Source organism: Pelodiscus sinensis, chromosome 15, assembly GCF_049634645.1.
Source record: "Pelodiscus sinensis isolate JC-2024 chromosome 15, ASM4963464v1, whole genome shotgun sequence".
Classification (NCBI taxonomy): domain Eukaryota; kingdom Metazoa; phylum Chordata; order Testudines; family Trionychidae; genus Pelodiscus; species Pelodiscus sinensis.
Window position 1 is genome coordinate 33,622,130 of NC_134725.1, and position 15,691 is coordinate 33,637,820.

A 15,691-nucleotide genomic window follows, 5' to 3' on the forward strand; every position below is an offset into this window, starting at 1 on the left:
CTTGGGGCTGATTTGTGCTTAAAACATTGTCACAACGGCTATGTCATCTTGGAATGAAACAAAGTGCATCCCTCTACTATATAGTTATGTCTGGCAAAGAGTTGTACACACAAGGGGCTAGTTCCTGATAAAAAGGTAGGTCAGGGCTGTTAAAAGCATCTCTGCTTGTGTGATAAGGTGACCTAAGTTTTATTGTCACCGTTGCTAGGTTAACTGAAGAATTTCTGTGGCAAAAATGCCTACTTACACTGGGGTAATATGCTTTTGGTAGAATAGCTTATACCATTTCTCCAAACCAAATAAGCTATAGCCCAAAATTAACTACTGATAAACTAATAGTAATAAATCACATCCGAAGTGACAGTTGTACTGCTAAACCTTATTTCATTACCAGTATAAGTCTCTTTATTTGTTAAGATGGACATGTGATTTTTTCAGGATCTCTTGGAGATAAACTAAAAGCCTCATAGTGTACCACCACCAATACTGGAGGTAACATGGAAAAAACTATGCTAGTAGTCTCCTTAAGCTCTGTAAATAATAAATCTGTCTGATCGGTAAGTTCCAGCCATAGAATCATAGAAATATAGTGCTGGAAGGAACGTCAGAAGAGCTTATTAGGCATTGCCCCTGCACTCAGGTAGAACCAAGAAAATCTGGCCAGACCATCTCATGGCTGATCTAATTTTTTTTTAGCTTTCCCTCATAAGGCAAATTTCTGAAAGAGGTGAGTGGTTCCAGCTAAGACCATTGCTTCTGATCATCTCTGATGTCCCATTTTAACTTGATTAGAGGAGGGGCCCCCTTTGTGTCATAACTTATATGTTATCATAAGCCTCAGTTGCATATAACTCCTCATTTTCTGTCTCCCTCTGCTAGCATCTGCTTCATGCATGGGAGCCTAAAGTTAGGTACCTAAACAGAGGTGGCCAATGTAGCAAGCAGCATAATAACTGTGGGTATGTCTACACTACCACCCTAGTTCGAAGTAGGGTGGTTAATGTAGTCATTTGACGTTGCAAATGAAGCCTGGGATTTAAATATCCCGGGCTTCATTTGCATCTTGCCGGGTGCCACCATTTTTAAATCCCCATTAGCCTAATTCGAACTACCTACTCCATGCCGTGTGTAGCCGCAGGCACGGAGTCCGCACTAACGGGGATTTAAAAATGGCGGCGCCCGGCAAGATGCAAATGAAGCCCGGGATATTTAAATCCCAGGCTTCATTTGCAACGTCAAATGACTACATTAACCACCCTACTTCGAACTAGGGTGGTAGCGTAGACATACCCAGTTAGATTAAGGGCCTAACACTAACCTCCACTTTTGAAAACACTGGTGGTAGCTCTTAACTGCCCCTTTCCTTATGACATGCCACTTCCTGAGGACGCACTTTCTGAAAAGTATTGTAGGATGCTAGAGATGCTATAGCAGCATTGGGCAACCGGTGATCCGTCAGAGTTCTGTATGTAGCCTGCAAGACATTTTGTTTACCTTTGTCCAGATACAGGGTTGCCAGAGTCTACTCGTTTCCATCTGTGCAGTTCCCCCCCCCACACACAATTTGTATTACTGAAGTAACAACCACATGAAGTGAGGCATGTGCTGATTGCACACAACAGTGACTGTAGAAGCCATGCAGTCCCTCTGTATCCTGTCAGAGCACTGCTAGGGTTCAGTCGGCACACTGCAAATTCTAGGTATGTAAGCACAGTTAGCAAAACTATCTTAACTTGGGAAACCATCATGGATACAACAGTCTTGTGGCCCACTGAGATGGAGGGCCACTCCTGTGGCCCACTCCCTAACTTAAGATGCCCATCACCGGGCTATAAGTCAGTGATACTCTGAAATCAGTGGTTCAGGAGCCAAATTAGTGGTCAGCATTACCTAAGGGAGCCACAGTAGTGTGAATTCACGTATCATTTTTGTATTATAATTCATAGCAAAATGACTGACCAAATATTTTATCAACTACAATTGGTTATTAACATAGTAAACATTCTTATTGTTTAGTTAAATTACACAGCATTTTAACATGAGCTGAAGGTGAAACATCAAGTCACATGTGAGACTCAAGCCTCAGTCTGAGTGTCATTGCTCTCTATGCCTTCTGACAATTCCTGCTCAAGCAGGCTTCTTCATGCATCCCTCTACCTAAGGTCTCTCTGCTGAGTCTTACTGCATCTCCCCATTCTGTCCAGGTTCGTTACTATCCAAAAGTTCAGCAGGTAAAAATACAACAGGACAGCATTGTCATAATTATGAGGGTTAGCCAGCAGCCTGGGGATTAAGGGGTTAACTACACCTAGCCAGGTGGAGTGACCAGTAGGAATGTAGGTGGGATTTTCAAACTGGGACAAAGGATTTTGGGTTCTTTCCTTTCTCCCTTTTGTCTCTGAGAGTCCTCTGCAGCTACATAGAGGGACAAGCAGGTCTTTCTCTCCAAGAAACAATTCTTCATTTTCTGTAAGTAGGGTAATGTTTAAGTAGTTTCATTAGGCTTTATTGTTTTAAGGGTTGGGTATGGGATCTGAGATCTGGCACTGTTTAAAAGATGTTTTGGCTTTTCTTTGTAACTAAGCTCTAGGCCCATGGAGTTTCTCCATGAGTATATTTTGTCGCCTTTCCATCTCATCCTTATGCTTGCAACATGAATATTGTTGTAATAATAAAAGTTCTCTTTTCTTTTTATTAACCTGGCATTGGTTACTTGTGTGTCCTGATTTTTATAATGGGGTGAGATTTCCCAAATGATCTTTCCCCTAATCTCGTTATCAACATTTGGGTGGTGGCAGCGGAAGTTTTATTCCCAAAATCTAGGTTTTTAAGATTTTTGGGGAAGTTTTATACCAAAGCCTGGTAGATAAGGCTTTGGGGTACACTTGCTGGCCCCCACTTCTGCATTTATCATGCCAGAGTGGGGAAGGAGCCATGACAAGCATGTTTTACAATCCTGCTGTATTCTAGAGTGAAGCTTCCTGACAACAGGGAGTTGTTTTCATGACAGTTTCCTTCTGCAACAACACAAGCTCTGTATCAGAGGCAGCAAGCTTGTGTGAAGCCAACTGAAAAGCCAGCTTCCATGTGCACCAGCTCCCATCTGTCCCCCTGCCCCTCCCCTCACTACTCCATGTCAGAGGCAGTGGGGTGTGCCAAAGCAGCTGATACATGCTGGCTCCCATGCACCGTGGTACTGTTGCCTCTGCAGCAGCATTGGAGGGCGGGTAAGGAACTTCCCAGAAGCTGGTGCTCATGAGGAGCTCCCACTGCTGCCTCTGAAATAGGACGAGAGAGGGCATGCTTCTTTTAACAGTGTACTCCTTTACCCTTTCATATCCATAATCCGTGGTGAATGTTTAGCAATAGTGCAACAACTTTCAAACCTCCCTTATGTGAAATAGACAAGTGACCCTGATGAAACCGATGAGGAGGTGCCTTAGAGTGTGCAGATCTGTCAAGACACAAATAATTATTAATTAAATACAACTAGGAGGAGGACAGTAGTGCCTACAAGCCCTCATGCAGGGGTCTAATGTGACATGTATTTTACACATACAGCATTTGCTACAGCAGCAATGGGCAACCAAGAAGAGTGAATGGGCTGCATGAGTGGCTATCCAGTTCAGTGGGCCCTACTATTCTCCCACCCTCCCAGCACTTTTGGAGCACCACATCATCTGATTCATGCTGCATCCCGCTCCTGCCCAGAGCTGGAACAGCCAGCGTGGGGCTCCAGTGCCCCAGAGTGAGACACCCCCACGAGGGAGGGGGCAGATAGAGGGTTCACAAGCTGCAGGTGGAGTCTCAGTAGGCCACATGCGGCCAGGGCGCTGCTAACCACTGTGCTAGTGTTTAAATCCACTGCAGTCAATTTCACTGAAATTTAAAATCTATATAATAAATGTTTCTATTAAATTTGTAGTTTGCAATTTTTTGTAGAAAGCTTAAGTTTTGATCAGTAAATCAAAAAGCTTCACTGCTATCTACTGACATTCCAAAACCTATCTTCCGTGAAAGATAAGCAAATCTCACATAGCCTGTCTACATTAAAAATAAATAGGTTCTAGTACACATTTGGGGCTCCAACAATCCAAATGGAAATTTTCTTACCCCAGTTTCCCTCCTTGTAGAATAATCCCACACAGTCCAGAAAGGATGGGGTCTTTCCCTGTGGGATTTGGTCAGGGCTCTAGAAACATTACCCATCATTCCGTGCCACTGGAAGAACTCTTCCATTTATCTATTTCTTTTTTATTTCTAAGTAAGTGCCCCTGTACATTTTCTGAGAAATAGCAAGAATGCAAGACAAAGATGACAAGAGAATAATCATTTATTAAAGGAGATACAGTACACATTTCTTTAATTGATTTCCCTGCTGTTGTTCCTATTACTATAATACATTCATTACCCCAAATTTAAAATGATTACCAAAGATGTATTTTATTTCATGTACCAGACACTTGGTTGACGATCTTGAGCAAAAAAAATACATGAACAGTTATATAAAAGAGTAAACCCAGATACTGTATATTGTACAATAGCAATATAGCAGGGAAGATGCAGGTTTTTTTATTTTTATTTTTTTTACATACGCTAAAAGACATTTGAAGAAGATAGATTTAAGCCATCTGAATAAATTATTTAGGGCCTGATGGATCCACCCTTGCTCATGCTGAATGTTTTCTTACTATGAGTAGCCCCTCTGAAATTAATTTAAATATCTGTGTAATAAGGTACATCTGAACATTAGTATAAGACCATGTTGCATTCTGATAGTTTCACTTCTTCATTCCTTTTTATGTTTTTTCTTATAAGAAAATTCACAATTATTGAAGTTTGAATTTTCCATTTTACATTCATCTGAAAACAAAACAAAAACCAGGGAAAACATATAATGAAATAATTAGCATAAATGCTTCATTCCCTATGGACTTGACTGAAAACTTCCTAGAGGACACACATTTGCTGGAAGATTTTTTTCCACAGGAAACACAGTAATAAATATCTCCCAATACTGAGGTGGTTTTACATTTTAAGTCAGCAAATGAAGTAGTTACGTTGTACTGTTTATCTCAAACAAATTTTTGATGAGTTCTAAGAAAATTTAAAATTGTGAATGAGAAACCTTTTTTCCAAAATATAATTTTTAATATATATGTATATATACACACACACATTATATAGGTGAAATAATAAAAAAATGATGTCACAAATGATAGTTAAGTGTGCACATCATACAGGTTTTTAAAAATTCCCCACAGTAGCTTATGTTTTCTTACCTGCTTCATGATTTCATAAATTTCAGACTGTAGTCCAATAGAAAGAAAGGCACTACGTATATTTAGGTAGTGCACAGAACTCATGTTCTTTGATCAAGAGCACAGCAAAATAGTTAATGAGTAGAAGAAAATCAAGATGAAATATTTCTCAACTCATTCCAGTGTCAAAAGCTTAAAAAAATCTAAATATACAAATGCAGCCTTAAAATCTTAGTGCAAATATGAAAATTAACAGCATAATTTTAAGGTATTTAAATAAGCTATAACATAACTATAATGCTTTGTTCCTATAATTTGTTTCTAGAATTTTTTCCTATAGATAAATTTAGTAGCATAGGGGACATTTCTTGTTAGAAATGGTTCAAGCCCAGAAATTGGGAATAAATGGCAAAAAGTCATTACTAAATAATTTATTTATACTTCACTTTAGTTTATTAAGGGGGAATAAGATATTTATGAATGGAAGATTAAAATATCTATAGGTTTGAAGAAACTGAGGATGTTATGTGTCAAGAATCATTGTCTCTCTTCCTGATGTCTGTACACACAAATGCTGGTGGGATAAACTGTCCAATTAGTGCATACAAATAAAGTGTGTCTTCCTGGCCTTGTATTGCATTAGTAGGTCTCATCATCATTACAACTGGTTGTCCAGTGCCCGAACACCTCACAGATTTCACAATAGGGGCGCTCTTCTTTTCTGCTGCCATGATGAGTCGAATGAGGAGGGTCATCTGATGTCTGTGCCTGAGTTGGACAATCTTCAGTTTCATGGAGATCAAAGCAGTCACAAATATCACAGAAGAGGCGAGGTTTTTTCTTTAACTGGTTTTCATCCTCACTGTAAGATGAAAATTGGTATAGGTTAAGCCGAATAGTCTCTTAAAGGAGAACAATCCCAAGAGACATTATAAACCAATAACATAAAAGTGTTGTTGGTAGACAAGTTTACAACAATATTTTTAAAATTAAGACATTTTAAAAGATCACAAGCAGCAAAATTTTTTAAAAAGGAGCAAATCCCTGCTTTCCTGTCACTCAGATTCCTCACATGGTGACAACATCATCCACTGTAGCCATTAAACTCATTATTCATTGTATTTTTTAATCTATACAAATACAAACCCACTATTTCAAAGGCATTTCTGTGAACTGACAAAAATAGTTTATTTTTTCATTGATACAGGGGGCTATGACACCATAATTATTTCAAGTAATGTTGAATTCTTTTTGTCTGGACTGGTTCTCCACATTGGCACTCACATATCAGGTTGTAGAAGTAAAGGATGTTTTCTTTATGTTAGTGGGCCAGGCTAACTGCTGGTAATTGATAACTAAGATCTGCTGATGTTCATTTCAGAGCTGCAGAGAAACAGCTTGCACTAGAACAGGTCTGGACAAAATATGGACCAAAGGCTAGATCTGACCCACCGGGTCTGGTCTGTGAATGCAGTGGGGAGCCTCAGGCAAGCTCCCTTGCTTGCCCCACAGACCACTCAGAAAAGTGGCTGCCAGGCCATTCTTTTTCAGAACTGTGATCCTGGAGGAGGAAAGCTTCAGGCACTGCTCCCCTCCCCAGCACAATCCCATTGTCCGGTTTCTGGCCAGAAACCGGCCAATGGAAGTTGTCTGTTTGAACGACAGGAAGCAACAAAGCACCGAACCTCCCTTCTCTCTAACTCAGTTACTTTCACACAAGCACATGGCCCTGCAGCCTGTGCAAGCATGGGGCAGGCAGGCAGGCAGGCAGAGAAATGTTTTATGCTCTGCGAGCATTTAGCTCTGCAGGGAGGCAGGCTGGTTGGGTGGGCTGCTGTCTGGTAAGTCTCCTGGGCAGAACCTGCCTCTGGCACACCAGCTCCTCCCTTCCCTCACCTCCCACCACTCAACATACTAGGGATGTAATAGTGTAGTAAATTAACTGATAAGCAAAAGCTTATAGGTTGTTAAAGCCTACACACATTCCCCGCTCCCACCTCCAGTCAGTACATTTTTAGCAGGCTGGCCAGCAGCCCAGCTCAGTCCTGGTTTGCATTGGATCTTGGACCTACCCCTACTGCATCTCTGCATTTAAAGTGTACTAGAAGCCAGGCAAGCAGCCCAGCTCAGTAATGGCTCATGCTGGGTCCAGGAGCTCGGACTCTTCCTGCCCCAGACACGGGCTGCCTGGGGACTATAGAATAGCCGACTAACTGACAAGAATTCATGAGATTAAGTGATTATTCAATTAACTGATATTTAACATCCCTACAACATACTTAGATTCTCGGCCCCCCTCCTGTACCCTTACCCTCTCCCCGATCTGGCACCCAATACCCTACTTCCCTAGGTCACACTCCAAACCCCTGCAATTCAGTCCCCTGCTCTAGGTTACAACTACCTTCTTCACCCCAACTCCCTCCTAGATCCCACTCCTTCCTGCACCACAATCCTTTATCCCAAGCTCTCCTCTGCAGTCAGCCTCCATCCCAGACCCTGCACCTCCTCCATTAATATGGAAGAGTGTAGCCCTCGACCACTTTCCAAAAATCTTTAAGTGCACCTCCCCCCAATCAAAAATTATTGCGCACCCCAGTGCTAGAAGTTAGAGATGGATCAGAAAGTGTGGATCCAGTCACTGAGAGACGTGGGCAAATCACATTTGTACTTCTGCTGTCAGTCAGGCTGGCCTGCTGCAGCTGCATTATCCGACAGAAGTGATTTATAGCGGAATCAGCAGAACACAAACCAAACAGCTTCCCTTTAATATTAATACCTGTCATAATTATTTATTTCTTCATTGCCATTGAGAGCAGCTTCAGACATCATTTCCACCTTTAGCTTTAATTCTTCGTTTTTCCTTTGAAGATCCACTATTACTGAATTCAGGAAGTCAATCTGGCAGATTTAGAACAAAGAGTGACATATTAAGAACAAAAAGACATTCCAAAGCCTTAAGAAGTGCTACAAAAAAGCATCAGCAAAAGTTATACTGTAGCATATCGCTACTATACAGAACAGAAATGTTGTTTGAATGTCACAGAAAGAAGCTGTTAGCTTTTACCATTAAAACAGTCATGCTACAAAGAAGTAGGGATGAAGAACTTTCAAACCAAGAAAAATATTTCAAGCATCTCTGAGTCACGTGAATTCTGGTGAGCAACAATTTTTCCACCAAAACTGCTGGCTGGTTAGAAACATGATTATAGGTCCAATAGATGAGTGTGCTCATCACAGAACTATTACCACATCAGATGTTTTTTCTGCCAATTATAGCAAAGTCCCAAAAGGTTTGGTTCCTAGATCAATCCCCTCCAGAATGTGTAACATGTACTGACAGGGGCAGGAGAGCAGCTCAAGAGATGCCATGCTTTATCTGTTCTATGGCTAAAACAGAATATCAGTTTCCAGTTTTATCTCAAAATCTGTGAGGCAAGGAACAAACTGACAATGTACAAAAGTAAACTGGATCAGAACAGGACACTATTCCATATCTGATAATCTCACATGTAGATAGAAGCAAGATTTTCTTTGACCACAAACATAATGGAATACGAATGGCATTTGTTTTTCCATTCCCATGCAGCAAACCACCCAACACATCCTTATTCATCCCTCTATTAAATGGAACTGTAATTAGCTCCTAATTATGTAATAGCTTGAGCGATTAATGCTATATCTATTAGCATTCATCTGTGCTCAGACCAACATATTGAGGACAGGGGAATAGCTACTCAAACAATTTATATGAATTTCTTTTAGAGATGTCTTTTAAGAATGATTAAAGGTCTAGAGAACATGACCTATGAAGCCAGGCTTCATGAACTGGGCTTGTTTAGTTTGGAAAAAAGAAGATTAAGGGGGGACATGATAGCGGTTTTCAAATATCTAAAAGGGTGTCACAAGGAGGAAGGAGAAAATTTGTTCCTCTTGGTTTCTGAGGACAGGACAAGGAGTAATGGGCTTAAAGTGCAGCAGGGGAGGTTTAGATTGGACATTAGGAAAAAATTCCTAACTGTCAGGGTGGTCAAATATTGGAATAAATTGCCAAGGGAGGTGGTGGAATCTCCCTCTCTGGAGATATTTAAGAACAGGTTAGATAGACATCTGTCAGGGATGGTGTAGACAGAGCTTGGTCCTGCCTTGAGGGCGGGGGGCTGGACTCTATGACCTCTCGAGGTCCCTTCCAGTCCTATGATTCTATGTCATTGTGTAGTTGACTACCTGATTAACTGATAATCCTGGCACTACTGGTTAATCCTATTGACTATATGCATTCCCTAGCTCCCTTCTGCCTCTGTATCAGAGGCAGCAAGAGCAGAGAGACGGGAGCGGGTGCCCATTGGGAGCTGGCGCTTAAGCCAGTTCACCACGAGCACCGGATCCTGCAGAATCACCTGACCCTCCTTCCCCCAGCTTCAGCCTCTGTACATATAGGAAGCCAGCTTTCAAGCAGGATGCCTGTGTGTATCAGCTCCCAGAGAGCTTCTCCCTCTGAGGCAGCAGCATGTGGAGGTGGGGGGAGTTGTGTGCAGCTGGGAACCGATACATGTGGGCAGCCAGCTTTTAAGTTGGTTCCCAATGAGCACTGGCCCCACAGAGCTACTGCTCCTCCTGCGTCTCTGTCCAATGGGGCTCGCCACTCAGAGACTTCTCCATGGGAATGCTACTAAATTTTGATGTGGTTACACAATTAAGTTACTCGATATCTAACATCCAATTCTTTTAATACATTTTAAAGAATAAATTAAAGATTGATAAGAATTATGTAGCTTGGCTGAATACAGTATATCAAAATTTCATCTTTTTCTTTAAAATTGCCTTATTAGTAATGCACCATGGGTATAACAGGCGAATGGTCCTTAAGGGGGCAACAGAATCATACAGGGTAGGCATTCTCTCTAAACTTGTGATCCCCAAAGGTAATCTGACCCCCCAGACCAGATTGCAGACATTTACAGTTTTCTGATAAAGGCCCATGTGTTTTCCCATAGCTGAATAGAAAGCAGTTAAGTGAGCTAAGCAATACACGGGAAATTAATGCAGCAAATAAAGTATAGAAAGCAGAAACAAACCATATGCTGATTGGAAGAAAATGTTGCCAGCAGCAAATGAAAGCAAGGGGCATGAGGAGAAAAACCCAGAAAAAGAAACCAGCAGTTAGAATGTTACCAGTGTATCTATATACACACTATGCTACTATGAAACAGATTGGTATTTCCCATTTCAAGACTGTTAACCAAATAAATGTGTTACATTCTACTCTTCATTAAACAGGTGAAATTGTTTCATGATTTTGCATGTTATTTTGTGTTTCCTGAGCATCTATTCTCACGGATGGCAACTGGATAGCATGTTAAGTAGCACAGACAACTTGACAGGTTGCTTAGCTAACGTAATAATATCATTTGTGTAAATTTTTAAGTAAGCATTTTACCAAGAATATTGCACTGTACCTAATCAATTTCCCCCTCCCTCCAGTTTGAGTAAAATTCTGTAGTTAGGTTAAGCCAAGACCAATCTTTTCAACTGCATGAACCTGAGAACGGGTACTTGCTTTTCTGAGGTAGCAAGCAGCACAATTCTCATTGGATTAAAGGTTTAGGTTGAAAATTCTGGCCCTAGCTTTTAACTGACCCTTTTAATCTGGATGTATCATTAATCTGGTCCATCAGAAACATCTTCCTTGATCAACTGTAGGGATGCAATAGTATTGTCAATTATCCAATTAGCATTAATTGATAAGCAAAAGCTTATTAATTAATGTTATAGACTACACGAAATTCCTTCCTCACTTGCTAGTAATTTTTTTAGTGGGCTGGCCAGCAGCCTGGCTCAGTTCTGGCTTGAACCTGGTCCAGCACCCACCCCTGCTGCGGCTCTGCATTTAAAGTGTATAGGAACCAAATGGGAAGCCACCTCTGGACAGGGGCTGCTGCCACCACACCCTGCTGCCTCTGATACAGGCTCCTTGGAAGTGGGGCTGAAGTGCACTGGCTGCTGGCTCCACCCCCGGAGACTATAGATTAGTAGAGTAACCAATAAGAATTTGTGAGGTAAATTGACTATTTAATGAAACGGTATTTAACATCACCTAAGTGTGCTTAAGCTACAATCCTTCTGGCAGCACCTCTCACCTAAGCATGTCAATCAGCCATCTGAGAACTGGTTGGGAGGGGTGGTGGTCAGTTGCTGTGGCCTGCAACCAGCCAGAGGGTCTGGATTCTTTCTGGGTCCCTCAACTTGCCTAAAAGTATCCTGTTCTTCTGCCTCTACCTTTTTTCCTCTGGTTTCTATTTGGCTACACATTTCCAAGGCCACTACCACACCTGCCTCATTCTTTACCCTCTGCCATTCATAACCTCCATCATTTGAGAATTCTTCATATGAGGATCAGGATCAGGTGTTAGGATAGCATGGAATTGATTCTATTTAGATAGTTTGCTAGATCCTATCTGTGGGGAAATAATGAGGAGTCCTGTGGTTCCCTAACTACTAACAGATTTATTTGGGCATAAACTTTCATCAGATGAACTGGAGTGGAAATTACAGAGGCAGGGATATATAGATACACACGTATAATAAAAGGGAGTTACTTATCTAGTGTAAGACCAGTGTTAATGTGGCCAATTCAGCCAAGGTGTATGTAGCTAGGAATACTAGGCAGTAGTGGGTGAACATAGGACTAAGGGAGGCAACCCCTCAGTCCTGCCACTTCCACTAGAGACTCTGCCTCCTTCAAGAATCAAGCCTGCCCTACAGAGGCCCATGGGGAAGGAAGGGAGGGTAGCACGCAGTCCCAGCCTCAGTGTGGATGATGCCCCTGGGCACCACTGGAGCCATATTGAGGCAGGGGGTGGAGTGTGGGCAGGCCACGCTTGGCAGTTTGGGAAGGCAATGCCTTCTGATTCATACCAGTTATCCATGCTGCTAGGGCAGTGGTCCCCAACCTTTTTGTGGCCAATAGCACATTCATGTTTTCAGAAGAGTGTGGTGGGCGCCAACAAAAAAAGGTGTCAAATGTGAAATTGAAGGCTATTTTCATATTAAATGTGAATAGGGTAAATTTGATAGAAAATTTAATGGGATAACTTTTATTTTAATTATATTGTAATTCATTTTTAAACAAAATTCTGCATTAATAAGGGGGGGAATGTCCAAATGTTGAGCAAAAAAGCACCCCTCCCCCCCAAAAAAATCATGGCACCTTTAAATTTCATACTCCCTTCCACATAGCAGGGGAAGAATGTCCCAAGTGGCTTTCCAGCTGAGAAACTGAAAATACCAGACATTTTACTGGGGGTGGGGAGTCAGGCCAGGGGTTTGGATTGTGCCTCAGGGCAGGGGATTGGGGTGCAGGGTCTGGGAGGAGAGCTCTGTGGGTGAAGATATCGGAGTGGGAGTAGCTGGACACTTACCAGCAAGATGCGCTGCTCTCCTGTTTCTCCCACAGGACCTGCCTGGCCATGAGCTTGGGGATTTGTAGGTTCCTGCAGCTGCCATTGTCCCGGTCCGGCCAATGGGCTTGTGCGGGGGGGGGGGGGAGGGGGGAGAGGGGGAGGGTGCAGAAGCAGCCATGAGGGACCCTCCCCTGCTGGCTCGCAGCTCCTGCACCACAAAGGGCCCCGCCACGGCTGTTTTGCATTGGGAGATGGGGGTGTTGCTGCCTCACAGCCGGACCTGACCAGTGTGGGGTTTGCTCCAGTCACTGAAGCGTCTGCGCGAGCTGCCTGCTGCGGTGGGAGTGGGGCTCAAGCCTCCAAAGTGCCACGTCTGGCTCCCTCGTGGGCCCCAGGCTGCCAACCCTGCTTTAAGCAGGGGTGAATGTGAGTAATTTTAAAACGCCGGCATGAGCGCACATAAATGCCCCCGCAGGCGGCACCGTGTTGGGGACCATGGTGCTAGGGGATAAGAGCTGAGGAAACCTACCAGCACCTAAACACATAAGCTAGACTATCAAGGGCTTATCCAGCTGAACATCTACTAATGTGATATATGCTGTCACGTGCTATGCTGCAGAGCTGAAGGGGGTAGTGGAGGCAGACACTCACCCCCTGCACTGGGGGAGTGGCAGCTGGAGCCCTGCCCTGGGGGGTTCTTGGCTGTTGAAGAGGCAGGGCTGGTGTGTTGCCAACTAAGTTCCCTGTAAGCTATTGTGGATGTGCAGCCCTTTAATGAGCCCCATGCAGATGCTCAGAGCTCCTGCATAGGTAGGGAGCTCAGCTGATCAGCAGGAAGAGGGTCGACTGCCTGCTTCAAACAGAGGAGCTCAGAGAGTACGTATGGAGGGGAGATAAGGGGGAAGGAAGGAGGGAGTAAGTGGCTGGGGGTAGCATTATAGGGTAGAAGAGTTTGGGGGAGAGAAGGAGGATTGAGTGAATAATTGACTGGTGGGGAGATGGAGGGGAGGTTGGAGAGTGCCACCTGTGCGAGGAGGGAGAGGCAGAAACTCACTCTCCTCAAGCCTTCTGGGGTGAGAAAAGTGTGTGTGGGGGAAAGGGGAGAAGCTGACTGCATGGACAAGTGGGGGGATAGGGAGTGGATGGATGTTGGCCTGGGTGAGATGGAAATGGAGAGTTTGTGCTGTGTGTCTTGGGGTGAGGTGGGGGAGGGGTTGGGAAGTTGACCTGTGTCCTGACTCCCAGCTAGATTGCTGGTTCCTGCAAGTTTGAGAAACAGGATTTTATCCTAGCCCTCAGCTGGTCTTGGGGAGTAGGGAGGGAGAAGGGGAGTTGCTGGAATCTGTGCAGCGAGGCGGAAGCAGGGGGGAGTTTGTTTGGGATGTCCTAACTCACTTGTTGCAGTCCAAATTGCAGTCCTCTCTGGGTTGGAGGGGAAATCAGACTGCATGTAGGGGGAGTCAGGATATTTGCATGATTCCATTTCAAATAAAATTTACATCAGTGTTAGTGGCTTACGGTAAGACAGACAAAGGTTCTTTTAACCAGATTTTTTTGGAGTATTGCAGATACCAAACTCTGATCTTAATATATGGTATATTTTATTGAATTAAGGACAGATCTTTGCTATATAGTATAATTCTGGCTCTTACTAGTCAGAAGTAGCAAGTACTAGATGTGACGCTAGTTGTTTTGTAGGATGCAAACCTTATTTGCAAGCTCTTTGAAATTCTGTCTACTTATCTATACAAGTGACACCATCACAGGACCTAATCACCTAAGCCACAACATTAGGGATTAATCCACCTGTTTATTTATTAATGTGATATATGCCATCATGTGTCAACAATGTCCCTCTGCCATGTACATTGGACAGATCAGATTGCCTCTGTGCCAAAGGATAAATGGACACAAATCAGGCATCAAGAAAGGCAACATATATAAACCAGTAGGGGAACGCTAACCTCCCTGAATATTCAGTAGTGGTTTTAAAAGTAGCATGAATAAGATAAAAACTTTAAAACCAGACTACAAAGATAAACAACAGATCTGTAATTCATTTGCAAATGTAATATCCTCAAATTAGAACTAAGGATTTAGATTGGTTCTCTCACTAGAAAGGCGATTTTTCATCTCTTGGTTTTCACACTTCCCCATCAGCTGCTAGGAGTGAGTCAAATCTACTCTGACAGAATTGGCCTCATTAACACTGGTTCTACCCCAGATAAGTAACTTCCTTCTTGTGTCTGTGCCCATGCCTCAGTAATTTGCAATCCAATTCATTTTATCAAGTGGGTTTTACCCACAAAAGCAGATGCCCAAATAAATCTGTTAGTCTTCAGGGTGCCACAGGACTCCTCAATGTTTTTGCAGATACAGATTAATATGGCTACTCCTCTGAGACTTATCTTTGGGAAGACATTTTACTTAGGACCAGGTTGCTAATGGTATGTTACTACTTTAGAAGGCTGTTTATTCAGATTCAATACCTGATTCTCCTTTGCTTTTTCTTCATGGAGTGGATTAGCAGCATTGTCACCTTTTAAAGAAAAAAAGTGAGATGTAAAAATCTTGCAATATATAAAACACAATAGCAAACCAAATCCACATAAGTTTTCTACCTTCTGAGAACTTTACATCCATATATTTCTAAATCAATCAGTAGAGACAATCAATATATTCATACTGCTGACATTTACCACTGGTATGTTACACCATACTTTCAATATCATATATTACATGTTCAAAGTGATATACAAGCAATGACTAATCCTTATAAATTCCCTATGAGGCAAGTATTCTCTCCATTCTACAGAGGGAGAATTGAGGCAGAAATTTTAAGTGATTTGGAAAAAGGCTAGCGAGTCCACACAAAATCTGGATTAGAAATCATAAGGTCCTGGCTCCCAGTTCTGTGCTGCGACCAGGTCTAATTTCTTTTCATGCTGCGAGAACAGGTTTTCAGGAGTTATAATGAATTCACTAAGAAATGCTTTTGTGCACAGGAAAAATATACTATTTATAAGGATA

At 42.6% G+C, this 15,691-nt stretch overlaps 1 protein-coding gene across 11 annotated transcripts in view; it reads right to left on the reverse strand.

The window, feature by feature from the left end:
* Positions 1–4,317: 4,317 nt before the first annotated feature.
* The window catches only part of CLIP1 (CAP-Gly domain containing linker protein 1), a 135,705-nt gene continuing 124,331 nt past the window's right edge, over positions 4,318–15,691 (reverse strand). For all 11 annotated transcript variants that reach the window (XM_075898663.1, XM_075898662.1, XM_075898665.1 and 8 more), the window contains 3 exons: positions 15,151–15,200; positions 8,038–8,159; positions 4,318–6,123 (listed from right to left, as the gene is read on the reverse strand). In XM_075898663.1, coding sequence (XP_075754778.1) covers positions 5,901–6,123; positions 8,038–8,159; positions 15,151–15,200 — 395 coding nt within the window. In that variant the 3' untranslated portion in view covers positions 4,318–5,900. The remainder of the gene's footprint in view (positions 6,124–8,037; positions 8,160–15,150; positions 15,201–15,691) is intronic.